Genomic DNA, 20,951 nt, shown 5'->3' with positions numbered 1-20,951 from the left:
GCCCAACGTCCCACACTAAATGACTTACACTGAGCCTTGGCCATAAATAAAACCACAGGAGGCATTTCATAAAGCAGGACAGGTCCTTGTGAAGGACCCCCAGCCTTTCTCCAGGCCGCTTGATGCTGAGCTCTATCGCAATCATCTGTCACATGTACTGTATACTGTAGGACGGAAATCGGAAAGCTATGTCTGCTGAGGCACGAGGCAGATTAATAGGTATGGAAAAGACAAGTTATTAAATAATGCAGCTGAAGACAAGAGCTTGTGTTGTTTACTGAGCCAAGAGGTCTTTCTGGAGTACAAAACACAAAGAGAACATTTACAAGAAGTTTATAATCTCAACCATAACTTAAAATACTGTTACTTTGTAGCTATTGAACTGATTATACTTTATTAGAAATATTTAGGTGTAATTTACACACATATTTCCTGCACATAATGTTGTTTTGTTTCCACCATAGATTCATTGTAATGTATTTTTTTGGAAAAGCAAATATATTGATAGAAATGTAATTCCCTTTACATGTCTGACACAATATCTTCATCATCATCGGTGTAATATAATGCAATCTAATGCAATAGCTATGCAAAACAGAATTCTGCCTTTGAAAAGGTTCACATGGTTCAGATTTTGACCTGCTGTCTACATTACCCACAATGCAACTCGACCATCAACAGTTTGGTCAGAGATTCAGGTGTTTTATGCTAGCAGCTGCTAGCAGCTAATGTAGCCTGGAGCTGCAAGCCCTTGGTAGAGATGACGAGGAGGCGACTCTACATCCAAATATTTGTCTAATTTCTAGCAGATAGGGTTGCACCAAAAACACCACCACAGCTTTATAAAATTGTATGGATAAACTCTTCTCTGACTGTTTCAAATTGCAAATCGGCCCCAGAAACAGCAAAAAAAAAAAAAAAAAGGGAAATCAGCATGTCTCTGACAGTCTCCGCATTGTAACCTTCACAGGAGTAGCAGTTGTTATAGATTTGGTAAGAGGCTAATAAACCGAGAACAAGGCCTTTAGGTTTAATTCTCCCACAAAAATAGCAGCTAAGCATTAGAGGGGCGGATATACAATTAAGTTCAGCATTAAACACCCACAGAGTCTGAATGAAACCCTGTGTTACTAAATCTAGGTATTCTGGATAGCACTGCCTCCCTGATTGTCTCCATCGACTGCATTAAACAGAAATTGATAGGCATTCAGGCGCAGGCAGTGGATTCCCAAGATCTCAAACTAATCCCTCAGTATCCTCAGGGTCACAATAGAGGGAGGCTTTAATTGGGGAGATTTTCTCCTTGATCTTGAATATTTCATTGTGTCCCCTGTTTATGTCAGCACTCGGCACGTGGCCTGTGGCAGTGAGGCTGAACCAGACAACTAAAAGGGAGTGAACGCCTTCTGGGCTCAAATCTGAATAATGTTTTCAATGGCTCCCCATCTCAACTCGTTTTAGCATCAGAATAAAGCTGCTTCACACCCTGATGAATAATACTATAAGATATCATATTGTACAGTACATAAAATATAACACTTCTGCTGCTTTTCCTAATGACAAGTACTTCCAGTAATATATCCCTCCTGTTGAAATTATACTGAACTCCTTTTGCTTCATTCCGACCTAATTCTCTCACTTTTTCCAGCAGCCTTCCCCATAGGGATCATTAAATATTGATCCAGTATTAAACTCTAAACAAAGGCTGCACACTTTCAGTAGTAGCAGCTGTAGCTACATGCTTTTAATCCTAAAGTGCAGCCATGTTTTTGTACTGGATCCAAAAATAGTCCTCCGTAACATCAGCTGAGCAGCGATAGGTGACGGGGTGGGCCTTACCTTGGTGGCTGCATCCACAGCAGCTTCGAGCTTCAGCAGCTCAGCAACAACCTCTACATGCCCCTCCTTGGAGGCTAAATGGAGAGCGTTCAGACCATTCTGAGAGGAAAAAAACACATTTAGTGGAGTTTGTGTAGCTCATGCATGAGGATATACTGTGAGATAATGTTTAATTGGGCTTAAATAATTGGTTAAAATCACAATATTTCACATTGAGGATGATCCTGCTTGTTCAGTTGAGCCCTTAAGCCGTCAGTTTGAAATTCAGCCGATGCAGCAGTATGGTGATAGCATGTTGATGTGTGTAGAGAATCATATCTTCTTCTTTAACACCAACGAGGACGGTCACTCGCAAGAACATTTTAGTTCTTTAACAGAAGTGTCAGAAAACATACCTGATTGCAAATGTTGATCTCAACCCCAGACTTGAGGTAGTCAAGGACCTTTTCAAGGTTCCCTGCCCGGGCAGCTCGCAGGTAACTGGCATTGCTGTCAGACTGGAGAGGAGAAAACAAAGAGAAAGAGAAGTGGTGTCAAAAGTCAGACTCTGGCCACATGCTTATCTGCATCAAAATGCTACAATCAGGAGAACAAAAGCACATACAAATGGCAAAATATTACTGTACCAGGTAGAACTCAGACATCATTTCTCAGATATCCATATAATATCTTAACAGGGGAAAGAATAAGGCCAATATCCACACACACAGTAGATCCATTGTCCCATTAAAATAAGTAAAGTCCGAAAGGCAACGCTAAAACGGAAACATCTCAAAAAGTAAATCCATGAGAAAACCAACACAGCATCCCAACAATGCCTGTCATCCTCGGTCATCCACCAGTTCCGATTTGACTGTTATTTCAGCTTAGTTAAATCCAAATGTGTCCGATTCCCAAAGGTAGGAAGTTCAGTGACCGTGTGGTCCTTACAGCTGCCACAGAGATCTCCTCTGAATCCACCAGTAAAGCAGTTGGGAGTGTATGTCGCCGTCCTACCAGAAGCAAAGTGCTTGCTATTCTGCTTGGCTGTCCTTTATTCCACTACAGAAATAGGGCTTTGCACACTAAAATAAAATGATGAGGCAAGCATGTTTTTGCCCCTATAACAAATGTGGGGTTCATGTGCGTGTGTGTGTGTGAGAGAGAGGGGAGGAGGAGAAAGGGAGGGGGCGAGATCGAAAGAAGGATGAGAATAGACAAAGAGATGGAGAAAGCTAAAAAAAGAGAAGAAGAAGAGAGGGAGGTAGTGTTTTTTTGCTGTGTTCATGTTGGCTCCTCCTAGGACACTTGGTTTGACATAAAATGACACACAGCAAACTCTGCACATTTTGTCTCTCTTCTTCGCGTTGCAAAGAGCATTTTGTAAAACTCAGCACTGGAGCCGCTGAGAGCAGGAGGGAGACAAGCTGTGATACGCCGCTTCATAATAGAGGCTCAAAAACCAAATTCCCGTGAATTATCAAAAGCCTAGACCTGCTAAATTTAGCCCTGCGTCCAGAGACACTTAGGATAAACTCAGCAGGGCCAAACGGTTCTAGCGGTTATCCAACATTGTGCTCTTTCCCTCCCCCTCCGCCGTGCATTTCCAGAAATAACTCTGACGAACACAGAGGAATCTGACCCAAAGCCAAAATGTGAGTGAACAAGACATCCAGCATCAGATTGTTCCACTGATAAGGCTGCATAAAACTGTGAGAGGAAAATGTTTGTGTCTGTGCGCGCTCATGCACAAACAAAATAATGGCAGATGAAGCAGTGTTAACTGGAAGTCATTTCCTGATTACAAGAAACCATTAAGCTCATATCAGCCCACTATCTAGAGATGTCTTCTTCATTTTTCCATAGCCTCAACCCCCAGAGAACTGCTTGATAGCAGCGAACCACTAATGATATTTCTGTTCTTGTGGCCTTGAGAAAAGTCATACAACACACTGTGTCAGTGGCACAGAGCCTGAACCATCATGATCATTCTGCTTGTGTATCAGACTGTGTTTCTATTATTCTGGATGCCAAACACAAGAAAACACCAGCATTTCCACAGCGAGGAACAACAAACAAACAAGACTCATTTAAAAAAAAAAAAAAGCTTGCAATTCATTATCTTAATATGATTTAATTCTATTTCATAATTAAACAGAACTAACAAAAACCACTTCACTCCACTCCTTGTTAGTCACCAGTGTCCTTTATCATGACCTGTTAGAAACTCTTTGGCTCCCGTCCAGTCTAAACTCAGCCAGCAGGCTCTCTTCACCAGCTCTCCATCATCACAGCGTCCCACTTCAACACTGTCACTGAACTAAACTCCCTGCACTTATCCTATGATACCTCTACTTTACATTACATACTGTATCGACATGATTTATAGTGGTTATTGTTTATAAAAAGGTGCCCTGCAGGGACGAAATGTGACGCAAGAAGGGAATATAAACTGTGCAAGATGATGCTGATCATTCCTTTTAAAGAAGCACACACACCTACTCTTTAAACATTTACATTTTTTCTTTTTCTTCTCCTTCTTTCCGTTCTTCTCCATCTTCTTCTTCTGGTGTTAAACCTAAACTATTTGCGGTGATGTTTTTTTGTTGTTGTTTTTTTTTAAACATTGCAAAAGACAATTAAGAAAAAATGCTCTTTGGATTTGGATTTACCCTAAAAAAAACCCATCAACATATAGACTCAGACAAAATAATATAATATAATAATATAAATAATAATAGTTATGATGCACTAGAAGTGTGTGGAAACTCAGCAAAACAATAACATGGATTGGATTTCCATTTTTCTTTTTATGTGCATTTTTATATTTTTATATCTTGTTATTTGTTTTCATTGTTTAGTTATTAATTTCTTTAGTATCATTTTTGCATATTTATCTTTCTGCAACACTTTTACCCTTTGAACAACCAGCCAGCAGGTTTAAAAGGCAGACATTTTCACAGCTTTTAAAATGTCTGATGCTTTAGCCAAGAAAAAATACCAAATCTCATCTTAAAATAGTGATATTTCATTAAAATCTATTTATTTATTACATATATATCTCAAATAAAAGTTCAAAAGTCTTTAGAAAACATTACATTTTCCACTCTTCAGCGCAACTTGGGGGCCATAAATGACTTGGCTTAGACCTACAGTCGTGAAACTATGACTGAACTGCAGGCTGTTTACACAGATCTGAGAGGAGAGGACGAGAGAAGTTGTAAGTTAAGGTTGTAAAATGATTAAAAGTTCAATATGTATAGCATGTGGAGCCAGTTTTTTGTGTGCTCTAAACGGCACAGAATACATTTTAGGTTCTCCTTACTTCTAGCCACGATTCTGCTATTTCTGTAGAGGTGCAGGATTTATATATTGCAGTGAAAAACGAGGCCACAGCAAGTAAAATGACAGGAAAGAAAAAACACCCTGAAACTACTTAGGGTTTAGTCAGTTTGTGCCCAATTTCCACTTCAAGATTATCTTAATACTTCACTTAGGATAGCACCATCAGTTATTATTTTGTTGATTCAAATTCTCTTCACACATTACAATATCTGTGCAGCATGTGTGTGTGTGTGTGTGTGTGTGTGTGTGTGTATGTGTGTGTGTGTGTGTGTGTGTGTGTGTGTGACTGTGTGCACGTCTGCATGCTGGTACTAACCCAAACAGTTGTCCTGTTTCTTACGTAACCAGCATGTGTGTGCCATGCTGTGTTTAGCTGCACGTCTATGTGACCTGTGACTCTCAGGCTTTGTTGAGTGTCACCAAAAGCTCTGACATGGAAATACACAAGTCACACACTGTGGAAAGACAGCACGTCGAGCAACTACTTAGTACAACATGACACATATTACTGTAGTCTTTTTTTCATTCATTCAATGCAGATATTTAATAGAAGAAATATCATGCAGTGCTCTTCTCTTCTCTGCTGCTCAAGCTTAAGTGCCAACAGATTAAGTAGTCTTCATCCAGAAGTCACAATTCATTGCTCTCGTCAGTTTATCCCTTAATGCCTGCAATGAAAACCAGTGACCAGCATGTCCAACCCTCCATCCACATCCCATCTACGTCCAACATGAGGGATCTTGAAGTCTTTGTGAATGAAGCATTACACAGGACGGGGCAAGAGATTAGTAAAAGAAATATCATTAAGCCTCAACAGATCAGAGGTTCAAAGAAAATGGGGCCATTAAAGACTAGGTTAAGCCTGAAGGAAAGCATTAATCTAATGTTAGATTGAAGGCAGGGGATGACAGAGAGAGAGAGAGAGAGAGAGAGAGAGAGAGAGAGAGAGAGAGAGAGAGAGAGAGAGAGAGAGAGAGAGAGAGAGAGAGAGAGAGAGAGAGTGGACACAAATGATAACTGGAGAAGCTGAGAATTTAGCTTTCCCAATTACAGTCTTACAAAGTCCAAGTGCAGCTAATTTCCGGGCAAGTCACTGTAAAAAGACAATTAACCATCTCAGTTCTAATTAAAAATGCCCTCTGGCCACTGACTGGTGGCTGCAGATGCTCTTTCAAAGGTAGAGGAGAAAATTAAACACATAACAGTTAACTGTATTGTCAGCAGAAGGGCCGTACTATGCAGGTGTGATCAGATTACTGCACATCACAACCTCTAAAGGCACAATGAGCAGGATTTTCCTCAAAACACAACATGTATGACAAACTCTCAATCATCACTTTTGACCCATTAGAAGTCTGTGATAATGTCTGTATATAAAGAGACCCTGCCCTCTGAGTGTAGTTTCTCTTGTCTTTTCATTTTGCTGTTTTTAGGACGTTTTTGGGCGTGAACATTTGGCCACTGGGTGTGTAGCTTCCAGCAGGAGTGTGGACTGTGTGGCAACCAGATGCCAGATCATAAGCATGCATATCGAAAATGGTGGACACAGCACAGAAAAACTGCAGCTATAGTGACAGGAAACAGCTTGTTCCAAAACAAGAGTGAATCTGGGGTTTGCCTTCACCTGCTGGTGAGCACAGTGGTTTGAATGGTTTGTTTACAAACCACAGACATACCCTGCTCATTATGTCTTTAAAGAGAAACTACACACCAAAGCTCAATCTGCAAAACCCAATATAGCCCTATTGATTTTTGTAAGTCAGATACCGACATTAATAATCAAAAGTTATCACTTTTGACAAGGGAAATGTAGGTGGAAAACATTGAAATTAAAAGAGAAAAATCCAAAATAAGGATTCATTTTTTGGATTTCTCTTTTTTTGAAGGTGAATTGGCAGTAGCATATAATGAAGTGTGTTATTTCATTCATTTCTAGGATACATTGGTGAATTATGTCGATTTCTTTTTAACTAACTGTAAAATAAAATATAATCCAACGTAGTTATAAATAAGTAGTATATAGCATGGAATTGGTGTCTGTCATGATCTCCAATAGAGGCAGGACAATAAGGTATTTGGGTGGCTCACATCGCTCCTTCATTCTAGACACAGAGATTCATGACATTTTGGAACTGCAGGGCATTTGTTTTCATTTCTGCTGAATCTGTACTTGGCACTTCTCCGCCTCATGACATCAACACAGTGATAGTCGAGATGGATAGAGGATATTAAGTTGTATAAAGACTGATATCCCCGGGCCGCCAGACTGCAATGATGTCAGTTTGGCACTCGGGCATGCAACAAAACATGAACCTGTGCAGCATTCTACACTACACACATTTATAAGACGAGATGCATCAGCACATTCATGTCTGCACACACGTTAGGACAGTATTCACATGAAACACATGCAGGGAAAAATATGCACAAAAACATAAACATACGGGGCATGCTGATGTCATTGCTGGAGGCTCTGGGTGAACTGAGCCAGCTTAGAAGAGGAGAGCCAGACCAGCAGTGGCTGTTTTGTTTCACTTTATCCCCTTCTCTCCTGACAGCACAAAACACACAGAGCTCCACAGCTCTACTAGCACAAAGCCAGGGGGAACCAACGGCGAGCCACAACACCCATCAGTGCCAAAGAGCCTCACCCCAACAACCTCCACATCCATTTCTCTCATCTCTAAACTGTCACACTTTCCTGCTTAGTTCTTCACAGTACCTTCATCTCTCTCTCTCTCTCTGAATGCTTAATATAGCAAAGCTATTGATGAATTAATGCCCCCATTTCACTGTCAGCAGAAAATCATTATAAAGGCTTTAAGAGGTATGGATGCAAAGCGTGTTATTGGCAGTGCAATGAATAGTAATCTATGACCAGAGCCTTTACATCTCCTCAGATTTCACATGTGCAGGATGATCTGCAGTGCATCAACATCTGCATCAAAGCTCCCATGACTGTCAACATCGCTCGAAAAACATCCCTCTATTGAAGTAGTGACACTGATGGAAAGCACCACAAATTAAATGTGCCATGCCCTCTAATGGTCACTAGGAGGAAAGACTGTGAGGGACAGAGTGAGGGAGTAAATGAATGAAGCTACTTGAAGATAGTGGGGAGGGAATTCCTTAAAGCACTACAAACAACCACATCATTTTATACCATTTTAAGAAAGACTTTATCTGGGAAGTACATTTTTTGCTGAGAGTTACATGAAAATGATCTATAGTGTTTGAGATATGAAGCGGGACCCAGGACATAGTGTGGCATAAAAGCTGGAAACAAGGGGAAACAGCTAGGCTGGGTCAGTTCAAAAGAGAAAAAAGCATACAACTAGTCCTTTAAAAGAAAAAGTATCCAATTTCCTCAATAATTCAATTAACTTTCTGGAATCCAAACTCCCTGAAGTATGCTAAAAAAAACACCTGCATGTAATACTGCATTCATGTGGTGTCAGAATAATCGGAAAAATATGTTCCTAACTGGGACTATCTACGTGACCTTGGATAGTCCATTAAAGTTCTGCTGATGTCACAGAAATATGGCAGACATTGATTAATAGTGAGAAACTTTTTATTAATTCACATATTGGATATCAATAGTTTGCTCACATGTAATTTGTACTATGATGGCTAACTCTAACTTGTGATGTAGACGAGTTAGAAAAGTTGTTTGACAGCATTAACCCTGATAGCAAGTCAGATAATGCGATATGTAAGTAGTAAACAGCTATAAATGCTTTGAGCAATAAAATATAAGTTCTTCTTTGTGGTGTAGGACATAATGTATGACTTCCCAACTCAGGAAATGGGATGATCAGAGGCGCACGTGAATGCAGCATTAATACCCTGCAGACAAACACACTTCACATCTGACTGCAGCAGATTTCCATGTTCACACACACACAAACACCCGTGCAGTCATGATGAATGATACTGGACCAGGTCTATCTAGTGGTTCACTGCACCATTGAACTCACAACATCAACAGTCTGCCAGATTTTTTTTTAAATCGCACCACACAACACAATTTTAAGTTTTCAGAATGAATAAACACTGTGACAAATGTGAGAATAAATCCACTACTCACTTGTGTTAAGAAGACAACACCCTCTTCCACAGCCATGTTCACTTTCTCTCCCTTTCTTTCTCTCCTCTGTATGAAGAGGAGTGAAACCTGAGCTCAGAGTGGCCGAGCAGCCGAGCAGCCAAGCAGCCAAACAGCCAAACAGCCAACCAGTCATCAGTCAGTCAGTCAGTTAGCTCTGTCCTTATCTTAACCTCATGGGCATCCATCCCAATCAGAGGAACGAGCAAGGTGCCATTGGCTCACGTAAAAATGAAAAAAAAAAACTACAACAGTTCCTTCCGCTGTCTGGTGGATGATATTGTAGGATAGTGGGAGGAAAGAAGTGAGTAGGGGGGAGTAGAGAAGAGGATGCTGGGTGGAGAGGAAAGAAGAGGAGAGGGGATCTATCTTCAGTGGTGAGTAAACAAAGCGTGGATCGTCTCGCTGTCTTTCACGCTGCAGAGAGGACACACAACAAATCCCCTCTGCTGCCTCTCTTCAATCCTGTCCTCTTTCTATCTGTCTTTAAAAAAAAAAATGTCAACATGGGTAAATCCCTGCCGCCTCGCGGAGGCTGATCCCTGCCCCAGAAAGCACCTTCCGATCGGGGAGGGTGCAGGAGGAGCACCCTGACTTACCATAATAGCTGAGGCTTCTCCCTCCCTCTCTACCTCCTTCCTTTTCTTCCTCACCTTCATTTACTCTGAAGGGGGTGGTGGTGGTGGAGGGGGGTGTCAGTGTGATCTTGATATCCAAGGTTGGGGAAGCGAGCAGGGAGAGGGGCCAAACTGAAAATAGCTGCTGAAACAAATACTTTAGCTAAAATGACTCGCCTGTGATATGTCACCCCCCCCCCATCTCTCTTGTTATCCCACCCACTCTCCCTCCCACTCATTCTCTCTGGTTCACTCTCCCTTCCTCCCTCAGTCTCTACCAGCAGCTCTTTATTGTCATCCTGCTTATCAGCTTTTTTCCCCCCCTCTAACAAAGACCAGCATGACTGTGTGTGTTGTGAGTGTATGTTCAGGCTGGGCTTCCTCTACCTGGTTGCATGAAATCCACCACAGGGATCTCAGTGCATAGGAGCTAGCACTAAATATTCTATGTGTGTCTACTGAGGGGGTTTTATGAATCCAATAACAGCAACAACAATAACACCAGACGCTATTTTTGGGGCGAGTGCACCAGTGCCCCCCTCTTCCTCTAACATTCAATGGGGACACTTTAACAGAGGATTAGGGGCTTTTCCTTCAGTATTAGGGACACCCTCTGTCCTCCCACCTCTCACCCCTCAGCAGACACGCCCCTCTGCAGTCAGCTGAGTGGGAGCAGGGGATGAGAAGCTCACCCCCACTGATTTTTTCCCCCCACAAATCCTGCTCATAGCTGATCCCCAACACAGGAAGATAGCAGCCAAGTATACTCACAGCTCTCCTGCAAAGTGAAGAGCTGGGATGTGATCGCTATCTGTGATCTGAGACAGTTGAGGTTAAGCGTAACATGCAGCATAACTACCGTGTCCATGTTGCATGTTTGATGTTTATTATTGCATGTTTATTACACCTGTGGGTGGTAGGTGATCTGATTATCTTATCTTGGAAAACCACCCACATCTGTATAAACCGTTTTACCTTGAGGTAAGCAAAGCTGTTTTTCCACAATATATCGACTGCTATTACTAAACTGAGTGTTGATTAGACCAGTGGGGTTAAGGACCACCCACAGAGGTCACAAGATAAGAAGAGGTCATGAAATGATAAAGAGGGGAGCAAAGAATCAAAAAACACATTCTGTGATACAAAGTTAAGTATTTTTAGGATTTTAAGATCCTGTCTGTACATATACAGATTATTTGAGTTTTGGGTCACTATAATGGAGATTACCATATATTCAAGTGGACACCTTAATCAGTTAATCGGACATGTTACCATTGATGTCACCTCCTTAATTCATGAACGCCCATTGGTACATTCTGTAATGAGCATGCATGAAATCAATGACAACAATTATGATTAATGATAACATGATAACAATCAAAACAAGTGCTCTTTTCCTAAGCATTCGAAAGGATTTAGACAATAGACCAATTATTCGTATACAAACATTGAAAACATGTGTGCATGCCAGTTACAAAAAAACTGGATGCCAATAATAACACTGTGATCACGAAGCAAAAACGACCCCTTTCTCACAGGACTTTATTTTGCTGTTTAAATGCTGTCTCGATATTAAAACAGCTTGTGACTCAGGGATAGCAAGTATAAGAGAAACATAGATGTAAATGTATAAAATAATAATGTAATGCATATGTATAAAAATATAGACTTTTATCAGTATTTTTTCAGTTTTAGCAGCCCACCATACAACACGAAATGTTCAAAACAGATTACAACTCTTAAAGTCAATTTCTGATTACTTCTGCAACCAACATGCTGACATGTGTGACACTAGAGTGACATGCTCTGATGAGGTGACTATATACTGTGGTTAAGATATAGTTATGAATGGTTAGGCAACTAAAAACAAGATTGTGATCATATTTGAAAAAACAAAACAGGGATTTCTGGTATGTGACAGGATGCAAACTTTGGTCTTTGGTATAAAATATAGACCCTCAAAATCGTTCAAAATTGTCAAAGCTTAATTTGTGAGGATGTTGTGCTAAAGAGATACTTTTTCTGTCAATGGAAAACTGCTTTTATCATGTAAACAAATGCTGTGCTCCTGGACTTCCAGCGCAAGGAAAATCCCTCAGACACACTGCTATGTGGTCGCTCTTTCCTTCCACCTTTGGCATTTTGATAATAAATGATAAACACAGTTCATCAGTATCACATGTGCGATTGAGTGTTATTTATAGCAGGAATGCTGTTGTTCTGCCAGCGCTGCCCGTAACATCATACACACAAACGTACAGCACACACAGTCACATGCAGCCATCCGTCCCTCAGCCACCGCTTTCACATTCTGTCACCGTTCCAGAAGAATGACACCACTGCATTGTGGGTATTTTCCAGCACTATCAACTTTCAGTCGTGAGATAAAGAGCGTTAGAGACAGTCAGCGAGGGTTAGAGGAACTGAGAAGGAGGGAGAGCCGGTGAGCTGTACGTGAGAGCTGACAGAGGGAGTGACAGATGCTCTGGAGCAGAAGAACATGTGATTGGTGGATCACAGGCCGCTTCACGCTCACACTGCAGCGAGCAGCCCTCCTTGAAAATGACAGGGTTACCATGGCTACTGGGGGAGGTTACAACAGAAGAGGAAGGGAGTCAAGCCTACTTATGGAAAATTATCTCTTTTGACACAGTTGTGCTCGCACACACACCGAGCACCTCAGTCATTCTTATGTTAAGCCAGTCAACCAGCACACACAGTTCATACATTATCTCAGGGGTACTTTTCTTTGTTAGGATTAGGCAATTAATCAAATGATCAATTATGATTATGGCTTCCAATGAACAGGAAAAAAAAAGATAAAACGAATATTTTGCTGCATTCCTTTTCACAGTTATGTTCTCATTTTGTCTTTGTATTATTAATCTAGTGCATCCTTTTCCTTCACAGTGATGTGATTACTCTTGTTTTGAATTTAGTTTACCAAAACATTAAATATATAATGAAAGGAGTTTTCAGTAGGTTGTGGCAGGGCTTACAAATATTATCCAATTTGTTATATTTTTTAATTTCAGCTTTATTATTATTATGTACTTACATAAATACACACATTTATTTTAATTATTTCATTTTTTCAGATTTCCTTTTTTTATTTGTAAAAAATAACCCACAGGTTGTTTTTATGATTAATAAATGCATGATTTTTCCATAGCTAATGAGTAATCTTCAAACAGTTGTAACCTCAATATTTACCTAAATTATAGTGAGTATGATTTTTGCCATAATTGAGCAGCTCTAGCATTTGTTTATTTCACGTTATATTTATGTATTTGCACAATTAATGAGAACTAAACAATATAAGACTTATTGCACATGTAAAATATGTTATATGTCAATATTTCTATATTTTCCATGCAGCTATACAACTTCTGTTCCACACAGGTGACCAAAGTCCCTTTTTTCTGTTTTTGTTTATTTCTGTTATTATTTTCTTCTTTTTTCTTTTTTCTTCCTTTATTTTATTCCCCCAGATGGAAATTAGCAATAGGCAATATTGGCAGTTATCTTTGTTGTTGGTTATTAATTACCAAATTAAAAGACCACCAGACGTGTTAAAAAAAACAACTCAGTTAAAGACCTGGAAAAACAACATTTAAGATAAGTCTTGATAATACAATCACTAAATCAGGACCATATTTGGTCCTATATCACAATAACTTCACTACCAAAAGCTTCTCAGTTGCTTAATATTCTTTACCAACTTGAAAAAATATGATCAATGTGCACAAATTATACCACAAGATACCAATAAAAAACACTGTAATATTTCTTGGAAGTACTGCTTTGCTCCAGAAATGTATTATGCTTATGACTCCCAACCCTAAAATTATGCTTATATATTCAAAAGGAATAAAAATGGCTCTGGGCGAATCCAATTGTCTCCCGGCTGACTTTCCTCTCCCGATTTCACAAACATACTCGGCGAGCGCAGCCCTCTCAGCGGAGCTGTAAAATACCACACCTTCCTCATCCTGAGGAGCATCCTCAATATTTGTGGAGAACATATACAACACACAGCAGATATTTACTGCTCCTGCTGCTGCAAAGGCTCGCTCAAGGGCACAACTTCCCTCTGTCACCTGGGACATTAAAACCGTCGGGGGAGGGAGGGAGGCGAGAAGGAGAGGAAGTGAGGGAGGGAGCTGAGAAGGCAGAGAAGGGGAGAAAGAGGGAGGAGAGGTGGGAGGAATCTTGAAAAGAAAATAGGTGAAGCATTCAACTAGAGCAAGGAGTGAATCATCATGCAACACCACCACGATTGGCTAATATGTATGTTAGATTCATTATTAAATTATTATTTTATTCGAAAATCCACATAATGTAAATAAAACATCTTTTCAATACATTTTGAATCTTACTATCCAATTATTGTGCCTGCTGTAGGAGGCATACTGTAAAAGATTTAATGATTTACAACCGCATTAGCATATTTAGTCTCGCAGTTCTACTACTGAAGCCTCCTGTCTCTTTCCTGTCTGGGACTGGGGACAATAACGCTGACACGGACACAAAGAGGACTTGAATGTCGCATTGGATTTCATCCAACTGACTCGTCAGCTATACAGGTGAAATCTGCACACTTGTGCACCATGCTTGATCAATACCTGTCCCGCCAAAAAGTCACCCTAAAGCCAGAAGGGCAAAGGTGAGATTGTGAGATAGTTAAGAGGAGGGGGAGAGGCAAAGATGATAAAAGAACGTTACAAAAGAATGATAGTAAAGCATTCGAAAGGTTATACTTTTCATATGAGAGACATAAGAGAGTGTGGGACAGACACAGAGAGAGAGGAAGACACGTAGATGGCAACAGAGGCATGAGTTAGAGAACAGAAGGACAGGGCTCACAGCCAAACAGAGACGAAAGAAAACTAAACAACATACCAGAGTTTACTTAAATCAAAGTCAGAGACATCAAACTCCTCCTCCTCCTCCTCTCCCCTCTGCTCTTCCTCCTCTAGCCTCAGTTTGACCTGCAGCAGACTATGTACAACAGTCAAACACTGGACTCTGGTGGACAGTCTCCTGCATGACAACTGTATGAGCCATCACAGGTCTCTCTGTGACATTTTCAAGTGTCCACAGCTGGTGTTAGGATAGCACATTCAAAACAGAGCTTGCTAAAAAGCCTTTTTAAATGTTTTGATCCACTCAGAAGCCCACACTCCAAGCAGGAAATGTGGTTCGATCATCTTTTCGTTGGCTTTCTTTTCACAGTTTATAAGTGTCTTTTACCAAACAGACCTCAAAATTACAACCTTTGTGTCATTTCAATAATCCATCTTCACATTGCTGAGAAGTGAAGGCATCTCAAGGTAATGATGAAAGAGAAGCCTATAAACCATCTAAAAACACCTTTTATGTCAAAAAAAGGCAGTTCTCTAGAGAGACATTTTCTTATGAGTGACTTTCCGCTCTTTGTGATACAGTAATGGGACATAAAAATGCAAATGACCAGCCACTAGATGGACTGAAATGACTATTCCCAATAATAAGAGTCAATCTTGTGTGAACAGCAGGTAGTATAAGTGAGCTGCGGGAGCTGAAATTGAGATGAGTTGTACTGTAAGTGTGTGTGTGGGGGCTATATGGACACATTAATGTGACACATAAATGTATGAATTTCAATGAGTGTGTGGGGAAAATGTGACAAAGAAAGAGGTCAGTCTGTTGAAACATCAGGAGAAAGACAAAGGCTTCAAGTACAAATGTTGATGTTGTCACTAAAAACAGTCCATCTCATTGACTTAACATTACAACCACATGCTTCCCTGGTTGCACACTGTACATATAGGCTACATATACAGAGGTCGGATACAGACTCACAAACCCTCTTTACACACACAGAGAGACACATTCACAGGCACACACAAGGAACATAGATCAATTATTTCTTTCCCCTCTCTTCTGTTTCTCGGGGTGTAAACTTGAGCAGCCTGAACTAATATGACATGATTAATCTAATCACAAGACTGACTTTTCCTCTGAGTCAGTGTGCGAAGACACAGTGCCAGTTTGAGCTGCAGAGTATCTGTTACAAGGATCAGATCCAGAGAAGGAAGAAGCACTTGGTAGGAAAGAAAGTATTCAATTTCTTTCTCAACCTCCTGGCAACTCTGTGATGTTCTAGTAAGACAGGACACAAGAAAAAAAAGTTCTGTAGGTCTCTTTCAAATCAGTCTGCAAAGGTGCATTGTTAAGCCACTTCAAGTGACAGTGGCTCCTCCCCCATCTTCTCTCTCTCTCTCTCTATCTCTCTCTCTCTATCACTCTCTCTCTCTATCACTCTCTCTCTCTCCAAAGGGCAATGTGGCAGGAGCACAACACCCATTAATCACCTGATCCCAGTGTTCAAACAGCTGATTGCTCAAATCAGGTGTGCTCTTGATTGGTTGGAACAAAAGTCTGCAGCCACATGGCCCTTAATGGAAAAGCTCGGACAATAACAATAAGATTTGCTAGGTTGCCAAGTATAATGCCACGTTGGGCTAGTAAATCCAGCAAGTCATTTGCCCAATCGAAGTGGACAAATGAGGGGAAAATCATTTTAACACCTTGTTTATCCCGGAGCTGACGATGAAAGAAGCTCAGGATTGAGCTGTCTTGCTTCCTTTTCAGTTTGGCTGAGAGTTGCACATGCCAGAAAAAGGCGGCGACTAAAGACAAATAATAAAATAATATTAAATAATATTAATTATCCTGGAAACAGGGGCTTAGTTGGCTGACATTAGATCAAGTGGGAGAAACTATGTATTGTGTACTTTGCAACACTTTGAAAGCAAGTTGGATAAAAACAGATAATTTTTCAAGCTTCCACAAAAACGATTGCCATAACAGGAGTTGAAAAAGTCTCTCTTGCATGTATTTATTGTTGTTATTTGCTAAATGCTAATAAAAAGGACAATTTGTACAGTGGCAAGTAAAACATTTGACTTTGGGCAAATAGATTTCTGAAAGGCTGAGACTGTACCACACCATGTAAAATTCAAAACCACATGACATCAATAAGTGACTTTAGCTTATTTATCCTTTTACATGTCCTACCTGTTCCTGGTTGAGCTCCACACCTGACACATGAAAGTACTATGGACAGAGTATGACTAAATGTCAATCTGTCCACATGTTTATGGCATTGAAGTTAAGATGACTATAGACTATGATTACATTTGAAGGTGTCTCTCCTGATGTTTTGCCAGCTTGTCTGTCCATTTCTCTTTCCAGTGCCCTGTTTGCTGGGACTGTCTGTCAGACACACTGCACTGTATCTAGAGTAGGTGTGTGAGTAAGTGGTTGTGATAATTATCTCTCTACAGAGACCCCTACAGCAGACAGAGAGTCTCTTCTCCAGACTTTATGGAGAGGAAAAAGCAAGTTGAAAAGCTTCTTGTGCACATTATCACTTCTTACTAAACCACCATGCATTGAAAAGGAAATACATTTATCTCAGTGCTCTTACATCCAAGAAAACACAGACTGTATCTGTGTAAGCATGTATTAGTTTAGGTGGAGAGACTTTTGCAAAACTTCGACTTTCTCCAGTGACAAGGATTAAAAAATAAGCTGTCTTGTTTGCTTTAACTTGAATTCTTTAGTTTTCTAAAACTTTAAAAAAGAAACAAGTGAAACAATAAAATACTGACAGCTTTTAATGTAGTACACACTTGCTCACGGTGTCTTTAAACTGAGGAAACCAGACAAAGCAGTAGCAAAAATTCCCCAGATAAACACTGAAGTAAACACATGTCTCTCTGCCCGCAAAGACTATGTTGTAATCTTCCAACTAAAAATTTCCCACAGCAAAAAGCCAAAGAACAAAACCAGGCATTCATCATCAAATAAAAGAAAAACTGTCAGAGAAACAAAACAAAATCTGCTGTAAATGTCATTTTCTGTTGCTCCTATCATAAAATGTTGATAGCTCATAAAGCTTTCTATAAAACAGAAAGAGATCTGTTATTTTGGCCTGTCGAGCGGGGCTGAATGAAGCGGAGGGTGCTGTAACTGCTTTTGCCTGATCTTTGGCAGGCAGAGAGCACCAGACGACAGCAGACCACGAGCCATCTGTCCCCCCTGAACCCCCCTCAGTCTCCACACACACACATGCGTGCAGACACAAACGTGCACGCAAGGACCTAAACTAAACATGCACACACGCACGGACGGCTCAGTAAACATGTTAAAATTAGGGGACAATATTCTAATCCTCCATGATCACTCTCTGACACGAGGCCAAGCAAACCAACTGCTCCATCCAGGCGTGCAGAGAGGAGGTGAAAGAGGAGAAAGAAGTAGTAAGTATGGGAGTGAAAGGGGATTTACATTCAGCAATACAACTGCTGATCTTTCATTTATACTAAATCTGTGTACCCTCCTCCACAAATACAGAGGTTATTACACATTACAGCCTCCCGTACCGGAGTAATGGTCTTTCAGATCCTGGCATTTCTGCTTGGCAAACAGAAGGCTATTAGATGCTGAAACAGCCAGCTGCCCCTCAGGCAACACAAAGTAATAGGCTGTTGAATGGGGAGGCCCAGATCCATAATAGCAGCACTCCCCAAACGTGGCAACAAGACAGGCAATTGTGGATGATGGGAGTAAAGAAATTCACCTGCGTTTTGTTCCTTTGAAATGGTCAATATCCCAGAAGACAAAACACAACAATTGCAGGATTTATTTAATAGCAATTTTAAAATATATTTCAGATTTGTTCAAGGATAAAAGTTGTATTTGTTTAGTCGGCTGTTGAAAAATACAGTCTTGTTGCTGATTTATCAGTTAGCTGATTTTATGGCTAACATTGGCCTGTCACAGAGGTGTGCTGATATAAACATTTTCAGAATATAAAAAGCAGAAATGATGCTCAGGGTGATTTGGAGATGGTTTTTTTTATGTTTTACTTTTATTTTTTTCTTTATTTAAATGGACAGCAATTAACTGATACTGATGTTTATTTGGTCATTTATTTGTATGTATTATTTATTTATAGTGTCAGCAACTGACTGATACTGGACATACACTATGTATTTATTTATTTTTATTCATTTATTTATTATTTATTTAAAAAATGCAAATAACTTGACTGATACTAAACATACAATGATGATTATTTAGCTATTTATTTCTTTATTTAAATGGTCAGCAACTGACTGGTACTGGAGATACACTATGTATTTTATTCTTATTTATTCATTATTAAAAATAGTCAGAACTTGACTTATTCTCTTTTTAAATAGTCAACATCTGCCTCATAGTGTTGGGCATGCTTTGTTGTTCATTTTTATTTATTATTTGGTTAAATGGTCAGCAAATAACTGATGGTTCTACTTAACATACAGTACTTTGTTCAAGAGATTGCCCTTCTGGGTACTTTTGCATAGTCATATCTGTGCACAAATCATATAGAAAAGGTCTATTTCATTCTAGTTAAAAAAAAAAAAAAAAAACAATATATTGTTCGCTACATAAGAAATCTTTTTTTCCCTCCAAAATCAGTATCAGTACTGGTCTTAAGATCACAATTTGGCTGGACTGGAGTTGAAAAGCAGCAGAAACTCCCTTATCATATTAATGACGCCATGACCAAACCCAAACATCAATGCATAGGGTCATGAGAGTTCAGAGGGTCAAGCGGGTCAAGCATGTCCTGAAGAAAGATTTCAATATATTTAATGGACAGAGCAGTGGAATGGCCGTTCAGTCTGTCTGCTTAGAGCAACTCATTTAGATTAATAACGCCAGCAGATGTCAGTGCAACAATCCTAGTTCCTGCAAGAAAAAAAAGGAAAAAAGGAAAATAAAAAAAGCTCTGTTGCCACCTTTTTTCTTTCTTTTTTTTAAAATAAAAATGCAGGTTATTGTTATGAGCAGCATCTTTCTAGCAATAGAGTTGTATTTAGTACGGGACACAAGACACAGAAATCGATAGATGAAGGGGTACAGGATGATCCTGAATGACTCTCTTCTCCTCTCTGGGTTAATTTTGGGCAGCTGTTGTCTTTCTGCGAGACACTGTAATATGAATAGGATCCACTAGTATACTGTAATACAGTAACATACACTTTCACACTGCTGGGCTCACGATGCTGCACACAACACGGATTGGTATTTTGAAAAACAGCTTGGGCATCTCGAACATTTGTTGGCTCCTAGACCTCTCACTGCACAGATAAGTAGATGGACATATAGCAGTACGTGTTGTGGATGCAAGCTGTCAAACTGAACTGGTAAAAGCTGATGCTTGGTCTGTGTGTGTGAATGGGGGATTGCTGGCTTGTGTTTTAAAGCACTTTGGGTAGTTGATGGACTAGAAAAGCGTTATATAAATGTAGTCCATTTACAACTTCTGGAATAAAGTATGCAGCATTTGATGCCGCTGGCAGGGAAAAACATCAGAAAGACATCTTACTACACTGAAGCTATGTGCATCCTCATTGCTATCATGCATACCAGTTTACAATCAGATGAACTGTTTGGCTAAAAGCTTCCACTGCAATATTTATGAAGTTTATACAAAGCCAAAAATCAAATTAAGCTGCACAAAATCCATCAAACTGATCGAGTGGTCTAACCTTGGTCTCCTTAGTGGTCCAAAATAGTAAAACAATTGATAAAAATGTAATTCAGACATGGAACATGAGGTTGTTTACCAGCGTTGTAAGTGGTTAGGTACATGAACTGTTCTTTAAGGGAGTAGTGCAACATTTTGGGAGATATGCATTTATTTTCTTACTGTGAGTCAGATGAGAAGATTAATACTGAAGTATAAAGCAGCTGGTTAGCTTTGCTGAGCAAAAAGCAGGGAGAAGCAGCTAGCTTGGCTCTGTCTAAAGGTAGCAAATCCACCTATTAGCACCTCTAAAGCTCACTCATTAACACATTATATCTCATTTGTTTTAAATCCGTACAAAAAGTGAAGCGTAAAAACAGCCTGCTGTGGTTTTATGGGGTGTTATGTGCCAGACTATTTCTTGGCTGGGTGCAGGCAACCAGTGGAGACCCAGTATTGAATTATTCCTTTAATGCATCACACAGACAATAAGTCC

The 20,951-nt window shown here is 40.0% G+C and overlaps 1 protein-coding gene across 2 annotated transcripts in view; it reads right to left on the bottom strand.

The window, feature by feature from the left end:
* ank3a (ankyrin 3a) overlaps positions 1-20,951 on the bottom strand; it is a 149,013-nt gene that overhangs the window by 70,334 nt on the left and 57,728 nt on the right. For both annotated transcript variants that reach the window (XM_059359182.1, XM_059359181.1), the window contains exons 2-3: positions 2,235-2,336; positions 1,840-1,938 (exon numbers count right to left, since the gene is read on the bottom strand). In XM_059359182.1, the coding sequence (XP_059215165.1) occupies positions 1,840-1,938; positions 2,235-2,336 (201 nt within the window). The remainder of the gene's footprint in view (positions 1-1,839; positions 1,939-2,234; positions 2,337-20,951) is intronic.

The sequence above is a fragment of the Centropristis striata genome, chromosome 20 (genome assembly GCF_030273125.1).
Source record: "Centropristis striata isolate RG_2023a ecotype Rhode Island chromosome 20, C.striata_1.0, whole genome shotgun sequence".
Taxonomy (NCBI): Eukaryota; Metazoa; Chordata; class Actinopteri; order Perciformes; family Serranidae; genus Centropristis; species Centropristis striata.
Note: the sequence above shows the minus strand (reverse complement) of the source record. Positions and strands in the feature narration are given on the sequence as shown.